Source organism: Ornithorhynchus anatinus, chromosome 3 (genome assembly GCF_004115215.2).
Source record: "Ornithorhynchus anatinus isolate Pmale09 chromosome 3, mOrnAna1.pri.v4, whole genome shotgun sequence".
Classification (NCBI taxonomy): domain Eukaryota; kingdom Metazoa; phylum Chordata; class Mammalia; order Monotremata; family Ornithorhynchidae; genus Ornithorhynchus; species Ornithorhynchus anatinus.
Window position 1 is genome coordinate 117,364,543 of NC_041730.1, and position 21,687 is coordinate 117,386,229.

Consider the following 21,687-nt stretch of genomic DNA (forward strand, 5'->3'; position numbering starts at 1 on the left):
CAGGCCCTCACTCTATCCACTACGCCATGCTGCTTCTCACTATGTCATTCTGCTTCTCTCCTCTCCCAACCACTTAGTACAGTGCTCTGCACACAGAAAGTGCTTAAAATATATGCTAGAATGGCTAAACTTGTAGCTCGATACCCATATTGGACTCTTCTTCAAACTAAATGTGGTTCTTCAGCCAGGGGTGGTAGGGGTTGGGGCAGTCAGTCAATCATATTTTTTGAATGTGTACTGTGTGCTGAGCACTGTATTAAATGCTTGGGAGAATACAATAGAGCACTATAACCGACATATTCCCTGCCCACAACAAACGTACGATCTAGATGGGGAGACGGACATTAAAAAAATATTCAGGTAGGGTAGTTTAAGCTCTCATCTAAGGTCTTGGGCTCTGAGGAGCTCCCCACCTAAACAACATGCATTTCTGCTCCCAAGATGTACCGCAGACTGCCTCAGCCTGCCTAGAGGCCCGGCAGCTAGCCTGGGCCACTGGGCTTAGTCCCACCCATTGCTTCTGAGGGCAAGAAGAGTCAGTAACAGGAAGCCTCAGTAACGGGCAACCCGCTCAGGACCCTTTGACTGGCAGTGGAGGTGGCCACTGACCCCAAAATAGTCCAAGTGCAGTGGTCCAGTCTCACGCTCAACAGACACCAATCCTATGCCATTTGGACTGGGCAATCCTCACCCCATTGAGTGAGGGATTTCCCTCCCCTATGCTTCCTTCCCTTTTCTTCCTTCTTCCTCTGCCTGTCTTCCCTTTCTACTTCCTTCCCTAACACTCCCTTCCCTCTCTTTCCTAACTTTCCCCTTCCTTCCTCTCCTTTCCCTCACGGTCGGTGTGTTGCCAGTGTGAAGCAGCCAAGATGGGGGAGTGATTTTATTGCCCTGTTCCGTATGCAATATGGCACGTTGGTGTCAGATATCACACTAGGACCTAAGATTGGATCTCTGAGCACAACAGCTCAAAAGTTTCATTTTGCTGTGCTCTCATGCAGAGAAAATGTTGTGGGTTCCTGATCTAAATAATGCAGGCAAAATAAGAGGAAGAAAACAGCACAGATAGCCTGAAGCTTCTTTGTGGTTTCAGCTCTGATTCCAATCTTCCTTAAGAAGAAGGCTGAGTGAGAGATTTACAGTTTGGCCCTTGGGTAGCAGATCTAGGGTTTTGTGGAACAGGAATACTCTCCTTTTCCTGTAGATCATTGTCCTTACCTCATCCTCTGTAAATCTCCTCCCAAACCCATCCAAATCCCTCCCTCCATGGCAACACTCACCTGGCCATGAACATTGTCCCCTCTATTAGACACTTTGTACTCTCTCAAACTCTTAGTACAGTAATCAAGGTGGGATAGGACAAGTGCTCGGATTCACTTGGTAGCAGTTTGCATGGAAAAGAAAGGGCAGATTTTAGCGATGTTGTGATGGTTGAATGGACAGGATTTAATGACATATTGAATAAGTGGGTTGAATGAGAGGAGCCGAGGATAACGCCAAGACTTGTGAGATAGGAAGGATGGTGGTGCTGTTAACAGGGATGGGAAAGTCATGGGGAGCACAGGATTTGGGTGGGAAGACAAGGAGTTCTGTTTTTGACATGTTAAGTTGGAGGTGTCAGTGGGACATCCGAGTAGAGATGTCTTGAAGGCAGGAGGAAATGTGAGACTGCAGAGGAGAGAGATCAGGGCTGAAGATGAAGATTTGGGAATCAGCCACATAGAGATGGTAGTTGAATCCATGGTAGCAGGAGGTCATGTGTTCTAATCCCAGCTCTGAAACATGCCTGCTGTGTGACCTTAGTCAAGTCGCTTCATTTCTCTGTGCCTCAGTTACCTCATCTGTAAAATGGAGAATAAGACTGCGAGCCTCATGTGGGACAGGGACTGCGTCCATCCCAATTAGCTTGTATCCACCCCATCACTTAGTACCGTACCAGGCACTGAGTAAGCTCTTAACAAATACTATAATTATTATTGCTAAATTCATTCATTCATTCACTCATATTTATTGAACGCAGTACTAGGCACTTGGAAAGTACAATTAAATGAGTTCTCTAAGTGAGTGGGTGTACATGGAGCATAGAAGGGGGCCCAAAACTGAGCTTTGAAGGAGAGACTGGAAAGAAGCAGGATAAATTTTAGGGAGATCATGCCTAATGGCTTCAATTTTCTCAATAAAGTACATGTCCAGGTCATCAGGGAGAGGAGATGGGGGAGGCCAGGGGACAGGGAGTTTGAGGAGAGAGTTAAATGACTGGAACAACTGGTGAGGACCATGAGCACAGGAGTCTATGAGGATGGAGAAAACAATTTTGAGGGATTTTGTTTTACCATGCTACTTAATGCAGTGCTCAACACCCATTAGGCACTCAGGGACTGAAATATTGTTGATTTATGGACTGATTGAATTTGCCAAAGCCCAAGAAGGACTTCCCCTCCTTGCTAAGTGCAGGATGAGACAAATTCTAGAGGGACACTTCTGCTCACATTCTGCTCCTATTATCTAGTTACTATAGGAGCATAGTTACTTCAGTTACTATGATGACACATTCCAAGGAGCCAAGTACTGGACTGATGTAACAGTGTTGCTTGGTCATGAAGGGAATTCAAAGTGAATTCTCACTTGAAGAATTTTCTCTTCTACGCCTTTCCCTTCTCTCCCCATTTCCTCACCCATTAGTTATCTCTCCCAGCTAAATAAGTGGTTGTTTTAAAAATTAATTTCCCGTGTGTTAGTTTAACTAATGAAGAAGTGTTTCCCTCTTTCATTACTCACTAAGATGTTGATTAGAACCTCTAGAGAATATTTTATGTGCCGCTAGCATATGCACACCAAATACAACGTTGCACTGCATATTTGGAGTTAGAGTTCAATGAAGGTTTTATCTGCTATCAAAAAAGAAAAATTCCCATTGTAAGGCCAATAAAGTTGATAGCTTAAACAAAGCTTAGATCCTTCCCCAACTGCTACACCATTGCAAAATTTAGACAAATCAGTCCCTAAAACTCATTTTGTAGTAGCACATTTGATTTTTTTCCCTTGCAAAGAAAGGCAGATTTCAGCAAACCAAACTTGGCTTCTGTGGGCATGGAAAAGGTCTTTTGGGGACAGTGGATTGCTGTTCCTGACTAATTTTCCGGTAATGGATTTCATCATCCAAAAAAGAAAAAAAATGCTTTCTCTAATTCAGTGTCTCTCCAGCAAAACCAAAATGAAAATAGACCCAAGCTCTTTGCTTCTTATCAAATCAAGGGAGAGTGAAGGAGGAAGAGTTTCATTAAGGCAGAATTTCTTGTGCTGACGGAAGCTTAGTCTCCTAGGGGTAATTTCTACACCCAACTACAGTTGGGTAGCCGTCCACCCTTTTTTATCAGCTGAGTGCTAATGGACTAAGGCTTGGTGACTGAAGGAGAAAATGGAATCTGAAAGCAAAATGAGGAAGGGTGATGGGGAAGAGCTGTTGTTTTTAAATGAAGGTCTCTTGCCAAGGAGCTGAGTCTTTTTCACGAGAGTAAATGGAATCTTTAAGTAAAGTAAAACCGAAATGATGCCATATCTTGTTTCTTCACTCTGAAATAAGATACCGTTCTCCTAAAACCCGGTGACCTGGATTTTTTCCTGCTTTATGGATGCCATTCCTTGATGTACAAACCCGTATTTCCTCGAGTCAGCATTTGATGATGGATGTCAAAATACGGGCCATGTATTATGCATATAGCATTACCGATTTAAGGTGTTTACTTGTCAAGTTGAAGAAATTCAAAAACGTCACATTCACTGAATCCACACAGCTGTCACTTGTAGTTTTCCATGCCTTTGAATGAAAGTTTTGATAAAAAAAAACCAACAGTTTCGTTTTTCCCTTCACTTTTGTTGACGAAGAAAATAGATAGCAAAGAAAATTCATCACCTCAGTTATATGATAGGCTGGAATCAGATGCCTAAGGGATTTGCAAACGTGGGCCCAGTGTTATTTTAGCTTTTTATACAAACCATAATACTTGGAAAACAAATTAAAGAAACAATTATTTCCTTCCAAAACTACAGTATATAAACATGGGTAGTCTAAGGGAGAAAATAAAATCCTTTTAAGTTCTGCTTGTGCCTCCAACCCCATCATTTCTCACCTTCTAATAGCACTTATACCTACTCATCTTCTTTCTCTCCCTGACTGCCACCTTCAGCTAGCCATTGTCTCCCAGATTGCCAATGCCCTCCTCCTTGCCAAGTCATATGTACTCCACTCTGTCCTAATCCTCCTTGACCTCTCGCTTCCTTCAACTTCATGGACGCTCCCTTTCTAAATAGTGTCAAATACTTTCCTTCTGTCCACAGACACAGTAGAGAGGTTTTGTTGTTTCTCCATGTGTGAACATGCAGCGAAGATCATATTTTCTGTAGTCCGAGGCCATATCACGAGTCTGTGAGCATGGGCTTTTTATTTGTCCGCTGAAGAATCAGGCTATCTTGCCAGCAATGAAATGCACTGAGGTCCCATAATAATTTCAACTGTGAGCTCCCTTTCCTTCTTGAAGAAGGTAATCATGGTAGCATTATTGAAATCCTATGGCATTTCCTCAGAATTTCATAAAAAGTCTCTTCTCTACTTCTTTGTAAATCTCAGCTAGAACACCATCCGTCTGGGAAATTTACCATGCTTCACAGCTGTTCCTACTGTAGAAACTTGGTGAAGGGCTGATATGGTGTATTCAACTCTTGGGACACAAGCTATTCTTCATTGGTGTAATTATTCTCCAGGAGGGAAGTTATATTTAGGTGATGAGTGAAGACTATTGTTTTCTCTGCAAGATTCCATCTTTATTGTTTTGAGGGTGGAGTCAACTCAAATCACCCTCAGGTTCGGGTGGATGAGAATCCTTGCAGAGAAGTCCTTACTTTGGTTTTGATCTACACAGCCTTGTAGCTCTGTCTTTGTGTCGCATTGCTTTGCACACATTTCTTATATGATTGTATATGTCACTATATAGGCTTCAGTAATAAACACTTTTTTCTGTTATGAGGTTCAACAAGGTATTGTTGATTGCAAGTAAGTCTTTGAGCTCAGCATTACTTTAAATAAATCTGTCCTGATATTAATTTCTTGAAGCTCCCAGACTCTTAGAGAGTCACAGTGGTAGAGAGGCATAATTGAGTATCTTACTTATCAGGCCTGCTTCAAAGGTATTAAGAAGTTTTAAATAATCATGCTATTTCTTAAGCACTTAATATATGCCAAGCACTTAATATCTTCCATGCATTGTACTAAGCACTGGCTTAGGTACATGATTATCAGATCAGAGAAGTCTCTCTCCCACATGGGGCTGATATTCCAAGTCCTAGGGAAAACAGGTATTGAATCCCCATTTTATAGATGAGGAAATTGAAGCCCAGAAGGGTAGTGATTTGCCCAAGGTCCCACAGCAGTCAAGTGTCAGATCCAAGATTAGAACCCAGGTTCTCTGACTCTCAGATCCTAGATCATTCCACTGAGCCACACTTGGGCAAATTTAATGTCACTTTGTCATATAATGGGTTTCAAATGAGTAAAAGTTTTAAATGAATCTGCATGAAGTGGCATGGCTCTGACACTTGTCTCCGGTGTGACTTTGGGCAAGTAATAATAATGATAGTATTTTTTAATTACTTACTATGTGCCAAGCACTGTTCTAAGCGCTGGGGAAGGTAGAAGGTAGTCAGGTTGTCCCACATGAGGCTTCAAGTCTTAATCCCCATTTTACAGATGAAGTAACTGAGGCACAGAGAAGTGAAGTGTCTTGCCCTAAATAACACAACTGACAAGTGGCAGAGCCAGGATTAGAACACATGACCAGAAGTTAAGAAGTCACTTAACTTCTCTTTGTCTCAGTTATCTGATCCTTAAAATGGGAATTAAGACTGTGAGCCCCATGTGGGACATGGACTATGTCCAATCTGTTTATCTGTAACTACCCCAGCTCTTAGTACAGTGCATGGCACGTAGTAAGCACTTCAACAAATACTATTAAAAATATGAATCTCACAATCATAAATTCTGCCCTAAGCATCATGTACAGCAACAGTAATATGAACATCCTTCAGGTCTTGCTTTTGGTATATAATACCAGTTATGATATTTAGCGCTAACAATATACTAGCATGGTGGTAGGTACAAGATAATTAGACTAGACATGATCTCTTTCCCACATCGAGCTTACAGACTTCAGGATAGGGAAAGCAGGGAACATTCCCATTTACATAGGAAGAAATTGAGGCAGAGAGAGGTTAAAGTATTCCTCAAAGGCTACACAGCATGCTTGACAGATTGGAGATTAGAGCCCAGATCTCACACCTCCCAGACACCTATTTTTTCCATTAGGCTACATTGCCAACTTTAGTCGATAGGTCACTGGTGAATTTACCAATCTGTGTGCCAAACATTTTTCCTGTTTTATCTTCACAGCCAACATGTATGTGGAAAATTTCCCTAAGAATACTACAAATGATGAAATAACTAATAAGTAATTAAATAAGAAATAAATGGAGATATACTTGACTAGTAGGGTGGCTTTTGTGCCCTATCTTGATGAAGGTTGGAGTTGAAGTGGGAGTTGCCTCTTGGAGAATGTGATTTTGTAGGAGGGCTTCAAAGAATTATAACAATAAGAGTAATAATTTTAGTATGTTTAAATGCTTAATATGTGCCAAGCTCTGTACTAAGTGCTGAGGTAAATGCAAGATAATCAGGTCCCATGTGGTTTCAGAGTCTTAAAAGGAGGGAGAACAGATAATTAATCCCTATTTTGCAGATGAAGGAGCTGAAACATAGAGAAGTTAAGAAATTTGACCAAGGTCACACAGCAGGTAAATGTAGAGCCAGGATTATAATACTGGTCCTCTGACTCCCAAGCCTATACTCTTTCCACACTTCCAAGGTAGGATGTGTTTTGATGGAGCTAATGCTGAGAAAGGAGTTCTTTTAAAGGGAAGGAAATGTGATTAGAAGTCTAGTGTTAAAAGAGACTGTATAGGGAAGTTTGGGGGGGGGATCTGAGGAATTGCCTTGAAACCAATGGTTAAGATGCTTCTGTTTTATGTAAGAGGAAGTGCTGTTGGAGGTCCTTGAAGAGGACAATTTAAAAGATGATGCATGCAGCTATATATATGATATATTTTGAAGAGAGCAGATGCCCCAGGACCCCTCTCAGGGTCGCACCTGGAGAGGTTTTTTTTTGTTTTCTGTTCTAAGCACTGGGGTAGATACAGGGTGATCAGGTTGTCCCATGTGAGGCTCACAGTTAATCCCCATTTTACAGATGAGGGAACTGAGGCACAGAGAAGTGAAGTGACTTGCTCATGGTCACACAGCTGACAAGTGGCAGAGCCGGGATTCGAATCCATGGCCTCTGACTCCCAAACCCGAACTCTATCCACTGAGACACGCTGCTTATCTAGTTCTCTAGTTTCCAGTTGGCTACCAGTCTCAACTATGGGAGGGAGAGTCAAGCAGAGGCATTTCCTCTGAGAAGCAGCGTGGCTCACGAGAAGCAGCGTGGCTCACTGGAAAGAGCCCGGGCTTTGGAGTCAGAGGTCATGGGTTCGAACCCCAGCTCTGCCACTTCCCAGCTGTGTGACTTTGGGCAAGTCACTTCACTTCTCAGTGCCTCAGTTCCCTCATCTGTAAAATGGGGATTAAGACTGTGAGCCCCACGTGGGACAACCTAATTCCCCTGTGTCTACCCCAGCACTTAGAACAGTGCTCAGCACATAGTAAGCGCTTAACAAATACCAACGTTATTTCCATTCCTAACTTGGGCAGTGGCTAGCGAGTGGAAGGCAATCTGCTACAAGTCAAAAATCACCTGGGCTGGGCAACAGCGGCATGGGAGAGAGTCAAGGGTGGACACTCGAGTTGACTGTGTAGAAGGAGGCAATGGTAGAACACTTCCATACTTTTACCGAGTAAACTCTGTGGATACACTACCAGAGCGATTGCAAGATGGAGAATGGGGCGTTCTGGGAGAGATGTGTCCATGCCGTCGCTATGGGTCAGAGACGACTTGGTGGCATAGGACAAGAGGTCCAGGTGAAGTCACAAGTGAAACAGCTGTTCAGCTGTAGTTTAGTTAGTAGATGTGAGGGCTTGACAGAGTGTCAGTGGTAAGGGTGGAGAGGAAGGAAACATTATAGAAGGTCTGAAAGGATTTAGAGATTTATATGTAAGAGATGTGTTCAAAATGGCACCAAGTTTGTCTTCCTCTTAGTGGTGATAGCTGAAATGATGTGAGTCATAGTAAAAGTCGATAAATGTGAGCAAGAAGAGCAGAGAACCCAGAATTGAGTCGATGAAAAAACCCACAGTTATAGGGTAAGGCAAAGAAGAGTCACCAGTAAAGGAAACAAAAGAAGTTCAACCACTTTTTTCAGTTTCCTTTAAAGCTCAACCACTTTTTTTTTCAGTTTCCTTTACTAGCTGGAGAGGGAGGATGAGAAACAGGAGAAAAGTCTGTGAGAACCTTTGAAAATTCTTCCCTGAGCTTTATATGGTCTTTTGGTTACAATTAAATGTCAGAGTGCACCACAAGGAAACAAACCAAGGAGAGGACAATAATTCATTTGGCCTGATGTAGTTTCTTCACAAATCTTTGGGGTCATTTCTGAAATGTACTGACTTAAAACATTATTTGAGGTTCAGGGAGAAAGAGGGAGAAAAACAATGAGGAAGGAGAGAAAAGCAGAGGTTTGTGTTTGTGAATGAGGCATCACAAGAACTCGTCAGAGACTCGTGGATCCAATGAATCTGAAGGGTTTGTGTCTGGGACTCATAGTTCTATTATTATTATTGCTATTATATTTGTTAAGTGCTTAGTGTGTGTCAAACACTGTTCTAAGCATAAGAGTAGATACAAGTTAATCAGGTTCGATGAATTCCCTGTCCCACAAAGTGCTCACAGTCTGAGTAGTAGGGAGAACAGATATTGAATTCCCATTCTGCAGTTGGGAAAAATAAGGTACAGTGAAGTTAAGTGGCTGACCCATGATCACCCATCAGTGATGGGACTGGAACCCAGGTCCACTGGATTCCAGGTCTGTGCTCTTTCCAATAGGCCATACCAGGTTGCACTAGGGTTCAGATCATGGTCCCTCTGGACACAGATTATCTCCCATGGTGTCCAGAACTTACTCAGCTTTCCACAGATCTTCAGAGCCAGGAGGACCCAGAATTGTAGGAACCCTGAGGTGCATCTGTTTCGACCCGAACCAAAGAGTTTGAGCAGAAAAAAAAAAACCTCTTTGTTATTAACAAGAAGGGATTAGCAGTCAATCATCTCTTGGCTACCAATTACAACTCGTAGCTAAGAATTAATTTATGCACTCCTAAACCTCAAAGTCTAAACTGCCAATAGACTGAAAGCTGACCTGATTCTTCAATATTGAATATGCCAAAGTCTCCCACACATTGTCAATGGGACTGAACACCTGGAGGCTCATGTAATATCACTAGGAATGCCTAGATAGGTCAATTTGCATGGAATTAATTTTTGTGAATAAATCAAATTGTTTTAGGATCTTTTTTAGAAATAGTATAAAGAAGTATAAATAGAGAAGCAGCATGGCCTAGTGGCAAGAGCACAGGCTTGGGAGTCAGAGGACATGGTTCCAAACCCACCTCCACCACTTGTCTGCTGTGTGACCTTGGGCAAGTCACTTAATTTTTCTGTGCCTCACTTTACTTCATCTTTAAAGTGAGAACTAAGGCTGTGAGCCCCACATGGGACAACCTGATTTCCTTCTATCTGCTCCAGTGCCTAGAACAGCACTTTGCATGTAGGGAGCACTTAACAAATACCATAATTATTATTATTATTATTATAAATATCATACTGAAACCATTCTTTTAGGTTTGTTACAACCTAGACTCACATTTTCATCTCCCAAGGTCTGAATTAAGAAATGTATTTTTTTAATCATTCAGTTCTGTTGTCTTGTTTATGACCTGACCCCAACATTATATTGATGACTTTAGGATTGGCAATTGACTCAGGGACCGATGGGCTTGAAAGTCAGAGGTTCTAGTCCTAGCTCTGCCACTTATCTACTGTGTGATCTTTAGCAAGTCATTCAACTTCTGTGCCCTAGTTCCCTCATTTGCAAAATGGGAATTCAATATCTGTTTGCCCTCCTACTTACTCTCCGAGCCCCTCGTGGGACCTGATAAACCTGTATCTACCCCCGCACTTAATTCAGTTCTTGCATATAGTAAGCACCTAACAAATACCACAGTTTTATTAAAACAATCACTGCATCATCCTTTGACATTTTGAAAAATACCTCCAGGTAGAGATACTTTATTTACATCACTACTTCAAATTGTAACTATTCTAGTTACTGTCATGACTGATTCTTAGCAGAATAAAGTGTCAAACACTCTGCAACCTCTAATGTGCTGTTTTTCTTTCTTTGCCTCTTCTTTCCATTTGATTCTGCAGGGTTCACGCCACCAGGGATGGATAGATCGTCTCCCGACAACAGCCCAGTCCATGGGATGTTACGTCAGCCATCCATCACAACCGGAGTCAATATCCCCATCATTACTGAGCTGGGTAAGGGAGAATGGGAGGACAAAGTCCTAAAATATGTTTATTTCCCTAATTGTGAAAGCCTCATAATTCTTATGTACCTAGACTGTAGTCTGAAGGTTGGAATCTTATCCTGTAGCCTCTAAGTTCCTCGTGGGCAGGGATCATGTTTGTCAACTCTACTGTATTGTACTCTTCCAAGTTCTTAGTGCGGAGCTCTGAACACAGTAAGTGCTCAGTAAATGCCACTGATTGATAAATATCATTGAATGGTACAGCACAGTGATGATGACTGCAAAGGGCAGGAGAAATACCTCTTCAAGAAAAATGAGTTCTCAAACTCATCTGTTTTGAATGACATGAAAGGAAGCAGCTCCATTTTCAGTCAGGCTAAAGGGGACTCGAGACTAATTCATTCTGTCATAATCCCTGTAATTTACCTGATTTCCCATTTGAGGTAATGTACGACAGTTCTTGTTTGCTTCTCACCTGTGAAATTGTTCTTAGACTAGGATCCTGATTGGGCCAGGAATCTACCTTACAACTAGGGGGCCTAATGTGCCCTTATTTCTTCTTTTCTGCCCATATTTTGTGATTTGCTCCAATCTGTTGTTCCTGGGAACAATCTGGAAAAAAAACAGTTCTATTTTGTTTTCCACCATAGGACCCTTTCTTACCATTCAGTCATTCAAGTACCTCCTCATATTTTAGACAACAGAAGGCAGGCATTTGAGCTAGCATTTTTGTATATAATATCTTTCCCTGCATATCTGCTTATTGCGTCTCTTGGGTTAAAAGTTTGATAACACTTTCTCAGACCTTCCCAAGGAGGCATCAGGGTAGGGAGACGGTCCCGGGGGTGGGTAAAAAATGCCTGTCATTCAGCCTGTAATCAGATAGCTGTGCTGAATCGAGACCATATTTTACTAGTGGTAACTGGCTCCAAAAATAATAGGTTTGCTGCCAAGCAATCCCTGCAACATTTGTTTAGTTCTGGGCCGATTCAAGTCAAAAATAGATATTCCACTAGAGGATGTCTCTCAAAAAGTCTCTTGTCTGCACTGGGATTTTCACTGTTTGTGAAATACCAATCAGTGGTATTTATTGAATGCTTCCTATGGGCAGACCACTGTACTAAGCATTTGGGAGTTGGCATAGAGTTGGCATGCGAAAATGAAAGGCACTTATTGAACAATTAATGTGTGGAGAGTACTGTACTAAATGTTTGGGAGAGTACAGTAGACTAAAGTAGACAGATGTGATCCCTGCCTTCAAGGAGCTTACTGTCTACATGATCCCTGCCCTCCAGGAACTTTCAGTCTAGTGGAGAACCTCACAATTACTTGCTAATATTACAGTGCAGGGGAGAGTGTGTAATGTATTCAATGCTCTAATACAGTGTTAAAATTCTTGACAAATTTTGCACTAAGGAAAACTTTCATCTAATCTCGCCTATACTGGTGTCATGTGAATGAGCTCAATTGTTTCCTCTGCCAATCCCATAGTAATCTAGCCAGACAGATGTGCATCATGGGAGGGAAGTGTCCTGATTTCCCAATCGTGCTCCAACGGAAACAGGTAGTGAAAACACATGCTACTTAAAGGAATAACTAAACCACATTTTCCTTCCTGCTAGATTCAATTCTAGTATATGCCATACTCTTCAGTACAAGCTGAGTCCTTTTAAGATTATTTTCTAAGTTAGAGTGTCACTGGTTGTGAAAAACAAAATAATAATGATAGTAGGCCTTAACTGCTAGGCCTTTGCTCGTAGTGTTTCCTACCGGCCACTCAGCTCTGACTCTTGGTGCGGCTGTGCCTTTGTGTGTAACCGGATGGTACCGTGAAGTAGGGGAGTTCCTGTATTTCTTTTTTTTAATGGCAAATTCAAATTTGATATGTGGTCCTTCGTCCTTTTTTTTTTAGAACATGGCCTGTTCATTCCCTCACTTTTTTTTCTCTTTCTGTACTTTCTTTCCTTTCCCCTACCTCCCTCCTTCTCCCCCCGACCTCATCATTGCTGTACCCTATTAGCTAAACCTGGCAAACTTCTGCCTTTGGTTTCAATCAGTCAGGAAAAAAACAGTGGGACCCACATTCTAATGATAACTGAACTGGGTAAGAAGTACCTTTTTCCTTCACGTCGGTGTCCTCTTTTGTTCGGTTGTTGGTGTTCTGACAGTCATCAGCTTGTACTTTATTTCTCTGGCTGTAACAGAGGGACTACCCTCACGGCACTGCTTTGAATGTATTTTATTTGTGGTTCTGATTAGAATCGACAGTCTTGTTCTGGCTTTTCTTAATGATTTTTTTTTTCACGCAGCATCAGTAAGGCTTTGATCACACCTGTCTGATCTGGCAGCTGTTTCCATGGCATCTTTGCACCAGTATATTTTTTCTTTGGCCTGGACCCCCCCCACGCCTTCTTCTTTCCTCCTTCCATCTCTCTTTCCTCTCTTCCTTCCCCACGACTTCTATTTACCTCCATCCCACTGTCAGTTTGACTGACGTATCTTCACGGCTCTCATAGGGAGTCCAAGAAGTATACGAAGCAAAAAATAAAACCCCTGATCATGCCTTCCCTTCAGCTGTTTGTTTTCCTTTATTATTACTTTATTTTGCTTTTTCGCTGGGCCTTCTCTCGGGAGGAAAGGTCCTGAAGCTATGAAAGCAGCCAAGCTCCTGGGAGGTGCTTTCTCACTAAAGCCAGATTTCAAGAGAGCTGGGAAGTGTTAGATTAGCAACCACTGTGGTGCCATTCTGCACTCTGAAGCTCAGTCCTGTCAAACTCAAGGACCTTGCTAGGAAATTCAGAGCAGATTCACATCAAGAAGATAAAGGCACCAAGTAAAGCTACAGCTGCATGATTGATTAATAGAGTTCACACAAGATTGGCCATGACTTGATTAATGACATCGGCTACCAAACAATTCGGCAGCATGTGTAAGAATCAGAGATCAGCCTCACAACTTTGACCGATGTAGGTAGTAAAAGTGCTACTGGGAAAGAGCACCTTTCCTTGCAATGGCAAATGAAACTAACACTCCATTTTCTTGGTCCAAAATATATTTCAAGACAGGGAATGGACTTTACAGGTGGTAATTTTCCTGGTAATGTGTCCAGAAACGGAAGAATAAATTGTCAACCATTCTGCACTGCATTATTGCAGATGTGGCTATTTATCAGAAGACAAAATCCAACCAAGTCCTATAATATCTCTGTCTTGGGCCTAAAACTGAATCAGCCTCTTCTATTGTTCAGTGCATCGTGCTGAGACCTTGGACAGGTGAACTAGATTTCCCAGTCTCACAGAGACAGCAGACACTCTGAGACAACAGGATTATAGATAGTCCTTCCTCTGACAGCAGATTCACAATTGAAGCATATGTGAGACCCAGAATTCTCACCTGTATTGAAAAGACCTCTTTCAGTCATCCAGTATTTACTGAGCAACTAAAGGCTGTATATCAGTCAATTGTTCAGATCACCAATTAAGCCCCCTCAGTCCTTGGGAAAGTACAGTGCGAGTTCCCTCCCTTCAGGAAGCAGGGTGGCCTAGAAGATGGTTGGGCCTGGAATTCAGAAGGACCTGGGTTTGAATCCTAGCTCTGCCACTTCCTGCTGTGTCACTTTGAGCAAGTCACTTGACTTCTCTATGCCTCAGTTGCCTCATTTGTAAAATGGGGATTAGACTCTGAGATCCATGTGAGACACAGACTGTTTCCAACATGATTAGCTTGTATCAACCCTGCACTTAGTACAGTGCTTGGTACATAGCAAGCGCTTAACAAATACCTTAAAAAAAAGTGCTCGGAGCAGATGAAAGTTATTTCCACATAGGGAAAACCAGAGGAAGTATAAGTATAAAGGAAGCAGTCGAAATGCAGTAGGACAAAAGCTCCTGAACAAATAATTGAAGAACAGAGAAATGTATAAATGAAATATGTAAACGGAATGTACCTTTGAACATGAGTGCTGAGGATGGGCCTTTAAGAGGCAAGTCGGGCCTTCGCTTTCCTATTGTTCACCCTCCTCAGCTGCTATCTTACATACAGCTTACACTGATTGAACGATCCTTGTTCTAGCAAGCTTAAATTTGGAGTGCCACAATTCAAGCTCCATTTCATCCTGTTCCATGAAAATGGAGAGGATTTTGGTCAACATCGTCTATGTTTCATTAATTTTAAAATTTTTACTAAATCTACTTTTGGGCTTCTTTCCAGAGTAAAATCCCAGACTTCTGACTTTTTTTCCATGAACCATTTTTTCCACTTCCTGTACTCCATCTTTTCCACATCCCTTTTCAATTCTGGAACCCACAACGCGAATGAGTGCCCATCTAGAACTAGATAATCTTGCTGGCAACTTCGCTTCTATATGTCAAGGAAAGTAGCTTCTTAAATATCTGTCTTGGGTCTGTAGCCTGTAATGGGATAGAACAATCCCAGTTTTTCTTCCCTAAATCCCAACAGTCTCCTCCCTTTTCTTGGCAAAGATTTAATCCGTAGGAGCTGTCAAGGGGGCTCACATTCAAAGACACTCTTCATTTCATAAAGCTTATTACAGCAAATTGACTCATGTACCATGAGTTATCGGTAATTAAAACTGAACTCTGCTCATCAGAATAATGAGCAAAGTGCATTTAGTCTCACACTCCAGTTGATGTTTATATCATTTTTTTCAGTCATTCCCAGTTGTTTGCTAATATATGGAGCATTTGGCTGTCATTAGTATGAATCATCAAGAATCTCTAAGTCAAACTGGTATTTACTGAGTGCAGAGCACTCTACTGAGCACTTGGGAGGATACGATGCAACTGACTTAGAGGCAGTGACTGGCTGCCCATGAGGGGCTTACAATCTATATGCCTGATCTTCTTTGCCACGCTGTTAATGTGTCATGAATGAGCAGGTCCAGTGGAAGGAGGAGGAACAGAAGGAAGAGGTTTGTCTGGGCACACTCAGAAAGTTGGGGGTTTGATCTAACGGTAGGATCAAGCTGGCTTCTGATTTCAGATGACAGAAACTGCAAGATATTGTAACTCTTTCTCTAAGGAAAGAGTACAATAGCCTTAAAAATTTAAAGTCATCTTTTGCCCTTCTCTCCAAAATAGCAGTAGAAAGAGTAGAAACATTTACTGAGCACCCACCTGATGTGGAGCACTGTACTAGCTACTTGGGAAGTATAAAATAACAAAGCAGTGCCTTCCCTGCCCTCAAGGAACGTGCATTTTAATGTGGGGGAAAGGCAGAAACATATTTACAATTCAAGTACCGATATAATGAACAGAACAGACATGTATACAGGAGTGTGAAGGAGAGTTCAAACAAAACCAAACCTAAGGGAATTAAATACTAGAGTTAATAATGTCACTGAGAGCAAAATTGTCTCTTAAAAAGAAGAGCAGTTCTTGAAGTCAGGAAGGAATGGGAAACTTTATTGGCTTGCGCCTTAAAACACAATAATTACTTCAGGCATCAGCAGTGCTTTTTCTTTTCAAACTTGCTCTGCAAAACTGATAATTTCCCAACCCAAGATGGGAATTGAAATTAATTTGTCATTTAATTTTTAATAAGTTAAAGACATCTCAGTGACACAGCCAATCAGTCTGCACTTTCATGCCTGAGGAGTCCTTGAGGAGTCCTCATGTGGAAATGAAATAGCAGCATCAAACACTGAGTCTGCTTAAGAAGAATTTCATAAAAGATTAAGCTGTTGAAAAGGGAAAGGAAAAACTCTGGTAACCACATCCAAATCAGAATGCAAAGCATTTAACTTGGAAAGCAGCCAGGTCTAGCTATGTGCCCAACTTGGGCTTTTGACCCAGACTTGAGATGGAACCAGAGGCTTAACAGGGATAAGGCTGAGTCTCTGTCCTATCTATGGCTTTTGAACACAGCCAGTGAATGCTTTTTTATTCCACACCAGTTTGGATACCCCCAGCCTGTGTCATTTTGACATTCTCATACCAGGCCTGGTGATGATCCCAGGTTTTTGTAATAGAGTCTGGATCCTGCCTCTGCAGCTGGAATGATTCTCAGGACTGTAGTGTCCAAAAGCATCTGTGTATATTGTCTGGGGATTGCAGCCTCCAAAGTGGGGGCTTTGCCACTTGGCCATTATCCTCAGACCTTTCCAAAATAAAACATTGGCAGCAACTGAAATTATCCTCAATGGAGTGCAATCTGGGGACCCAGAGGCTTGCCTGCTGTATTCTCCAAGCACTAGGAGAGCCACTGTTGAGCCAACAGCAGATTTTAATTTTTTTCCATACCCATTTCACTTCCATCTTGATTTCATTTTCAGTGACGTCAAAGACTCAGCTGACTCTTTCTAGGCCAACTTACCTCTTGTAACTCTGGTGGCCAGTGCACCAAAGACTAATCAGTGTTCTATGACTTTTCCAGTGAATGATACTAATGTTCAGTTTTTGGACCAAGATGACGACGACGATCCTGATACCGAACTGTACCTCACACAGCCATTTGCCTGTGGGACGGCATTTGCTGTCAGTGTGTTGGACTCCCTAATGAGTGCGGTGAGTAAATTCTGACCCCCCTCCTCTCTCTCCCAGAGTATCACAACAGTGTTATCCTGCTCAAAGTGCAATTCGGTAAAGGAGGAATGACAGGAGGGTAAGGGAACCATGTGAAATAGTGGAAAAAACACGGACCTGGGAAACAGAGGACCTGGCTTCTGATTCTGCATCTGCAGCTTGCTGGCTGTGTGACCTTGTGCAAGTTGTTTCATTTCACTGGGTCTCAGTTTTTTCATCGAAAAAATTGGGATTCATTACCTGTTTTCACTCTTCCTTAGACTGAGGTTCCTATGTGGGACAGGGACTATGTCTAACCTAATTCTTTTTTTATCTACTCCAACATTTAGTACAGTGTTAGGGATCTAGATAGCACTTAACAAATCCCACAGCTATTAAATTGTTTTTATTATTATTATCATTATCATCATCGTCCTCATCAATAAGGGGTCAAAGCATATGAAAAAAGAGAGAATGATGGCTTCAGGATGATGATCCTAACTTATTATCCCTAACACCAAATAGTTTTCAAATTGCTTATGTTGTTTCCTTTATTTAAGGAACAAAAAGTGGGATAAAAGGGGAAAAAGAGTCAACCATCCACTAGAGTCCTTTCAAAGACAGTCTAAAATGATCTCAGGAGAGTCCTCAATTAATCAATCAATGGTATTTATTGAGTGCTTATTGTGTACAGAGAACTGTGCTAAGCACTTGGGAAAGTACTGCACAACAAATTGGCAGACATGATTCTTGCCCTTGGTCTAGAGGGAGAGACAGTAAAATAAATTGCAGATAAGAGACATCTCAGAGCCTAAGGAAATGTACAAAAGTGTTGTGGGGCTGAGGCTGAGATGAATAACAAGTGCTTAAGTGATAAAGATCCAAGTCAAGTGCATAGGTGATGTCAAGGGAAGGGTGAATAGGGGCAATGAGGGTTTATTCTGGGTATGTTTTCCAAACCAGAGCAGAGGGGATTCCCTATCAGCTGACCGAGACCTATTCTACAGATACCAGACCAAACTCCATAGCTAGCAGTCAGCTTTACCAGCACCAAAGAGCCTCTCATGGGGAGTAATGCTCAATGTTCTCAGCACTGGCATATTGGTAAGAGGGCTGGAATTAGTGAAGGGACCTGCACAAACAGCTTATGTTGAACTCCATTAACTATGCCTAATATACTTAAAATTAAATATACTTAAAAATTATTTCCCAAATTCATCCCTTTAGAAATTTCACTTTACCTCTGATCCTGATAAAGATATTTTAAGACTCTGTTGTTGCTGTGATTGACTTAAAATGTTTATTCATTCATTCAATCATATTTATTGAGTGCTTACTGTGTGCAGAGCAGTATACTAAGCGATATTTTTTAGATCTATGTAATGTCCCATTAGATCAAAAAAGAAGTCAAACAAACCTGGAAAACATTTCTCATTAGCATCTCTTCTTCAGATGTCCATTTTAAATCAAACTGCTTCATGGAAATAGAGTTCTGCATGCTTTCAAAGAACTGTGAATGAGATCCTCAGCAGCAGACTTTTCTCTGCCTGGTAAAGGGGAGCCACTGGTTAAAAACTGGAATTGGCTCATTTCCCTTGAGTACCAAGTAGGCCAAAGAAAATTCCAATCCATATCTTCTCTGAGAAGTCATGCTATTAATATTTATTGAGCACCCACTTGGTTCCAGGTATTTGAGAAGTACAAAAAAGAAAGAAGTGAAACATTCCTGGCCGACAAAGAGTTTATTCTCGAATTGGGACAGACATAAAATTGTTTAGAAATAGATGTCAAAATCAATAAGTGAATCTACAACTGAGTAACCCCTCTCAGGGTCACTCCTGAAGAGTTTCCAGTACTCTACCAGCCTCCACTACAGAAGGAAGAGTCAAGCAGAGGAAAATCGATTCCACTCCTAGCTTGGGCAGGGGCACAAAGCAAGCACTGCCAATGGGAGAGAGTCGAAGGCAGACACTTAAGTTGACTGCATGGAAGGAGGCAGTGGTAAGCCACTTCTGTATTTTTACCAAGAAAACTATGGATTCACTGCCGGTACAATTGCAGATGGAGGTGGGGCATTCTGGGAGAGATGAGTCTTTGGTGTCACTTTGGGTTAGAGAAGACTCTCCAGCATAAAGCAAGGCAAGACAGTTGAGCAGTTGAGTAAATATACCCACAAAGGTACTGTGGTGTCTGCAATGAGAACATTAACCTCTAGTAATGGCTGCTGGGTTTGCATCTGTTAGAGTGCTGGGAATAATCAGACAAGGTTGATGGAGAAGGTAGGATCTTAGCTGATCTTTGAATAATAATAATCATGATACTTGTTAAGTGCTTACTACATGCCAAGCACTGTTCTAAGTGCTAGAGCAGATACAAGGTAATCAGGTTGGACACAGTCCCTGTCCCATACTCTTAAACCCCATTTACAGATGAGGTAACAGAGGCGCAGAGAAGTGAAGTGACTTGCCCGAGGTCACACAGCAGACATGTGGTGGAGTCAGAATTAGAACCCAGGTCCTTCTGACTGCCAGGCCCGTGCTCTATCCACTAAGCCAGGTGGCTTCTCTTTGAATGTGGAGCAGGAGGAAGTTCCCATCAAGGGGGAGAGTGGGCCTTAAGGGATGGAAAGTGGGAGAATTGAGAGAGAGGTGATACAGTCAGAAAGGTAGCTTGGGAAGAATATGAAGAACAAACTGGATAATAGCGCATAGAGAATACTGGATAGGTAAGATTGGATGAGTTGTTGGAGAGCCTTAACACCACTTGAAAGGAGCTTTTGTTTGATAGGGCGGGACTTCGGGAGCCCATGGACAGTCTTCAAAATTGTCTTTTCATAAACATGACATATACACCTAAGGATACAGTATTTTCAGTATATATGTTCAACAATATCTCCATAGATGCATAGCCTTTCCTTTTTCTGTCTCAGTTGTGAGCATACCCAGATGTAACATTTTGGGAAAAGTCATTCTTTTTGGACTTGACATTGTATCAGAAATCCTCCAGATAATCTATTCTTATAAGACTTCCTATTCAGGTAAGAATGTGAGGAAACCTCTGAATTGTTAAAGGTGATCTAAGTCATTCTTAACTCACTCGTGACTAATTAGTCTGCTTCTGTGGGTTGACATTTTAGGACAGGTTTTCATTACCTGGAGTGGAGGCGTTCCAAAGTGAGGTTTTGGAATCAGGTCTGGTTCAAAAAACAGCTAGATTTCTAGATAACAATTCAGTGTAAATTGGCGACTCTGTTTTTTCAGAAGAGGCTGGGGATTAGTAAAGAATTGAGGATAGAAGCGGTAATTAAAAGCAGCTAAGAAAGGGACAGAATAAATATCCATTGTGAGTGAGAGACTTCCAGGCAACGGAAGCCTGAGATCAGCATTCCAGTTTAGGCAGGCATTCACAAACCACATTTAAACACAAGTCCATTTCAATTTTCATAATTTCTTTTTTCTAGCACTCTTCCCAGAATTGCCATTTAATCAGGTGTCTAAACATTCACTGAACATTGTCTTTTGTAATTCAACTCCTGCTGGGTCCTGCTTCCATCTGATGAAGGGATAATCTGTCTATTTATGCCAGGCATTCTTCGAGTAACAGATAGGGGTGTTACAGATGCAACTTTGTGGCTTTATTTCGCTAATCAACAGCAGAAGTACATTATGAGAGAATAATGATGTTTACGGCTAGACAGCTCAGAATGGACCATCACAATTTGAAAGTGCATTCTTTAAGGCAAATTCAAAAAGCAGATTCAACTAAAACTCCAGTTACTGGTTTCAGAGCCACGACAACAAGTTTTCTGATCGTCCTTGTAGTCTGAGTCATTTTGGTAATGAAACGCTGAGGATTGTAGTCTGAAGTGATGGCAGGACTGCAGTGCTATCCAAGGGCAGTTATGATCTAATTTCTCAGTCCAGTATCCAGTGACCACAAATGGCACTTGTCAACCAGTAGATGCAGCTGGCTTTGTGCTTAAGCCTTTGACTCTTGTCAAAACTGAAGGATGACATTCTTTTCTTGGACACTAGCAGCATCCATTATTATGTGCAAAGGTCCCAACTGGCAGAGAAGCGGTGACCTCTGCCATCAAAACATTTGACCTTAGAAGTCTATTTCTTGCTGCATTTTCCACTTACCAACCTTCTCTGAGTGCTGCCCCACTGCTTCCCTTTTGTGGAAAGAAGAGAAGCTGTTCTGACCCATATTTCCATTCACCTGTTTAGCCCTTTGAGACACATTCTGCTTCTTCACTGCAGACAAATAGCAAGGCCTGTCTGGATACTCAGAAGCTCAGTAAAGTAGAGGTCTCATCCATGTAGCAAATCCAAGAAACTGAGACTAGCATAATAGAGAACTCTGTAGTTCTCCAAGCTGTAAGCCAAATCTGAGGTTCAGAGATTCTTGGTTACCCATTCCTTAATATGCAGGCACCTACACCACTTGAAGACTAAGTTATCAGAAGGGTGGTGCTGCCATTTATAATCATAATGATAATAATAATAATAATGCTATTTATAATAATAATAATGGTGGTGTTTGTAAAATGCTTACTATGTACCAATCCTTACTATGTGACAAACACAGAAC

General features: G+C 41.7%; 1 protein-coding gene across 19 annotated transcripts in view; it reads left to right on the forward strand.

The window, feature by feature from the left end:
• Positions 1 to 21,687, forward strand: part of KCNMA1 (potassium calcium-activated channel subfamily M alpha 1) — an 879,166-nt gene that overhangs the window by 816,309 nt on the left and 41,170 nt on the right. For 10 of the 19 annotated variants that reach the window (XM_029059250.2, XM_029059251.2, XM_029059252.2 and 7 more), the window contains 3 exons: positions 10,470 to 10,583; positions 12,594 to 12,677; positions 16,967 to 17,097. In XM_029059250.2, the coding sequence (XP_028915083.1) occupies positions 10,470 to 10,583; positions 12,594 to 12,677; positions 16,967 to 17,097 (329 nt within the window). The remainder of the gene's footprint in view (positions 1 to 10,469; positions 10,584 to 12,593; positions 12,678 to 16,966; positions 17,098 to 21,687) is intronic. The other 9 variants (XM_029059259.2, XM_029059261.2, XM_029059262.2 and 6 more) reach the window with 1 other exon arrangement.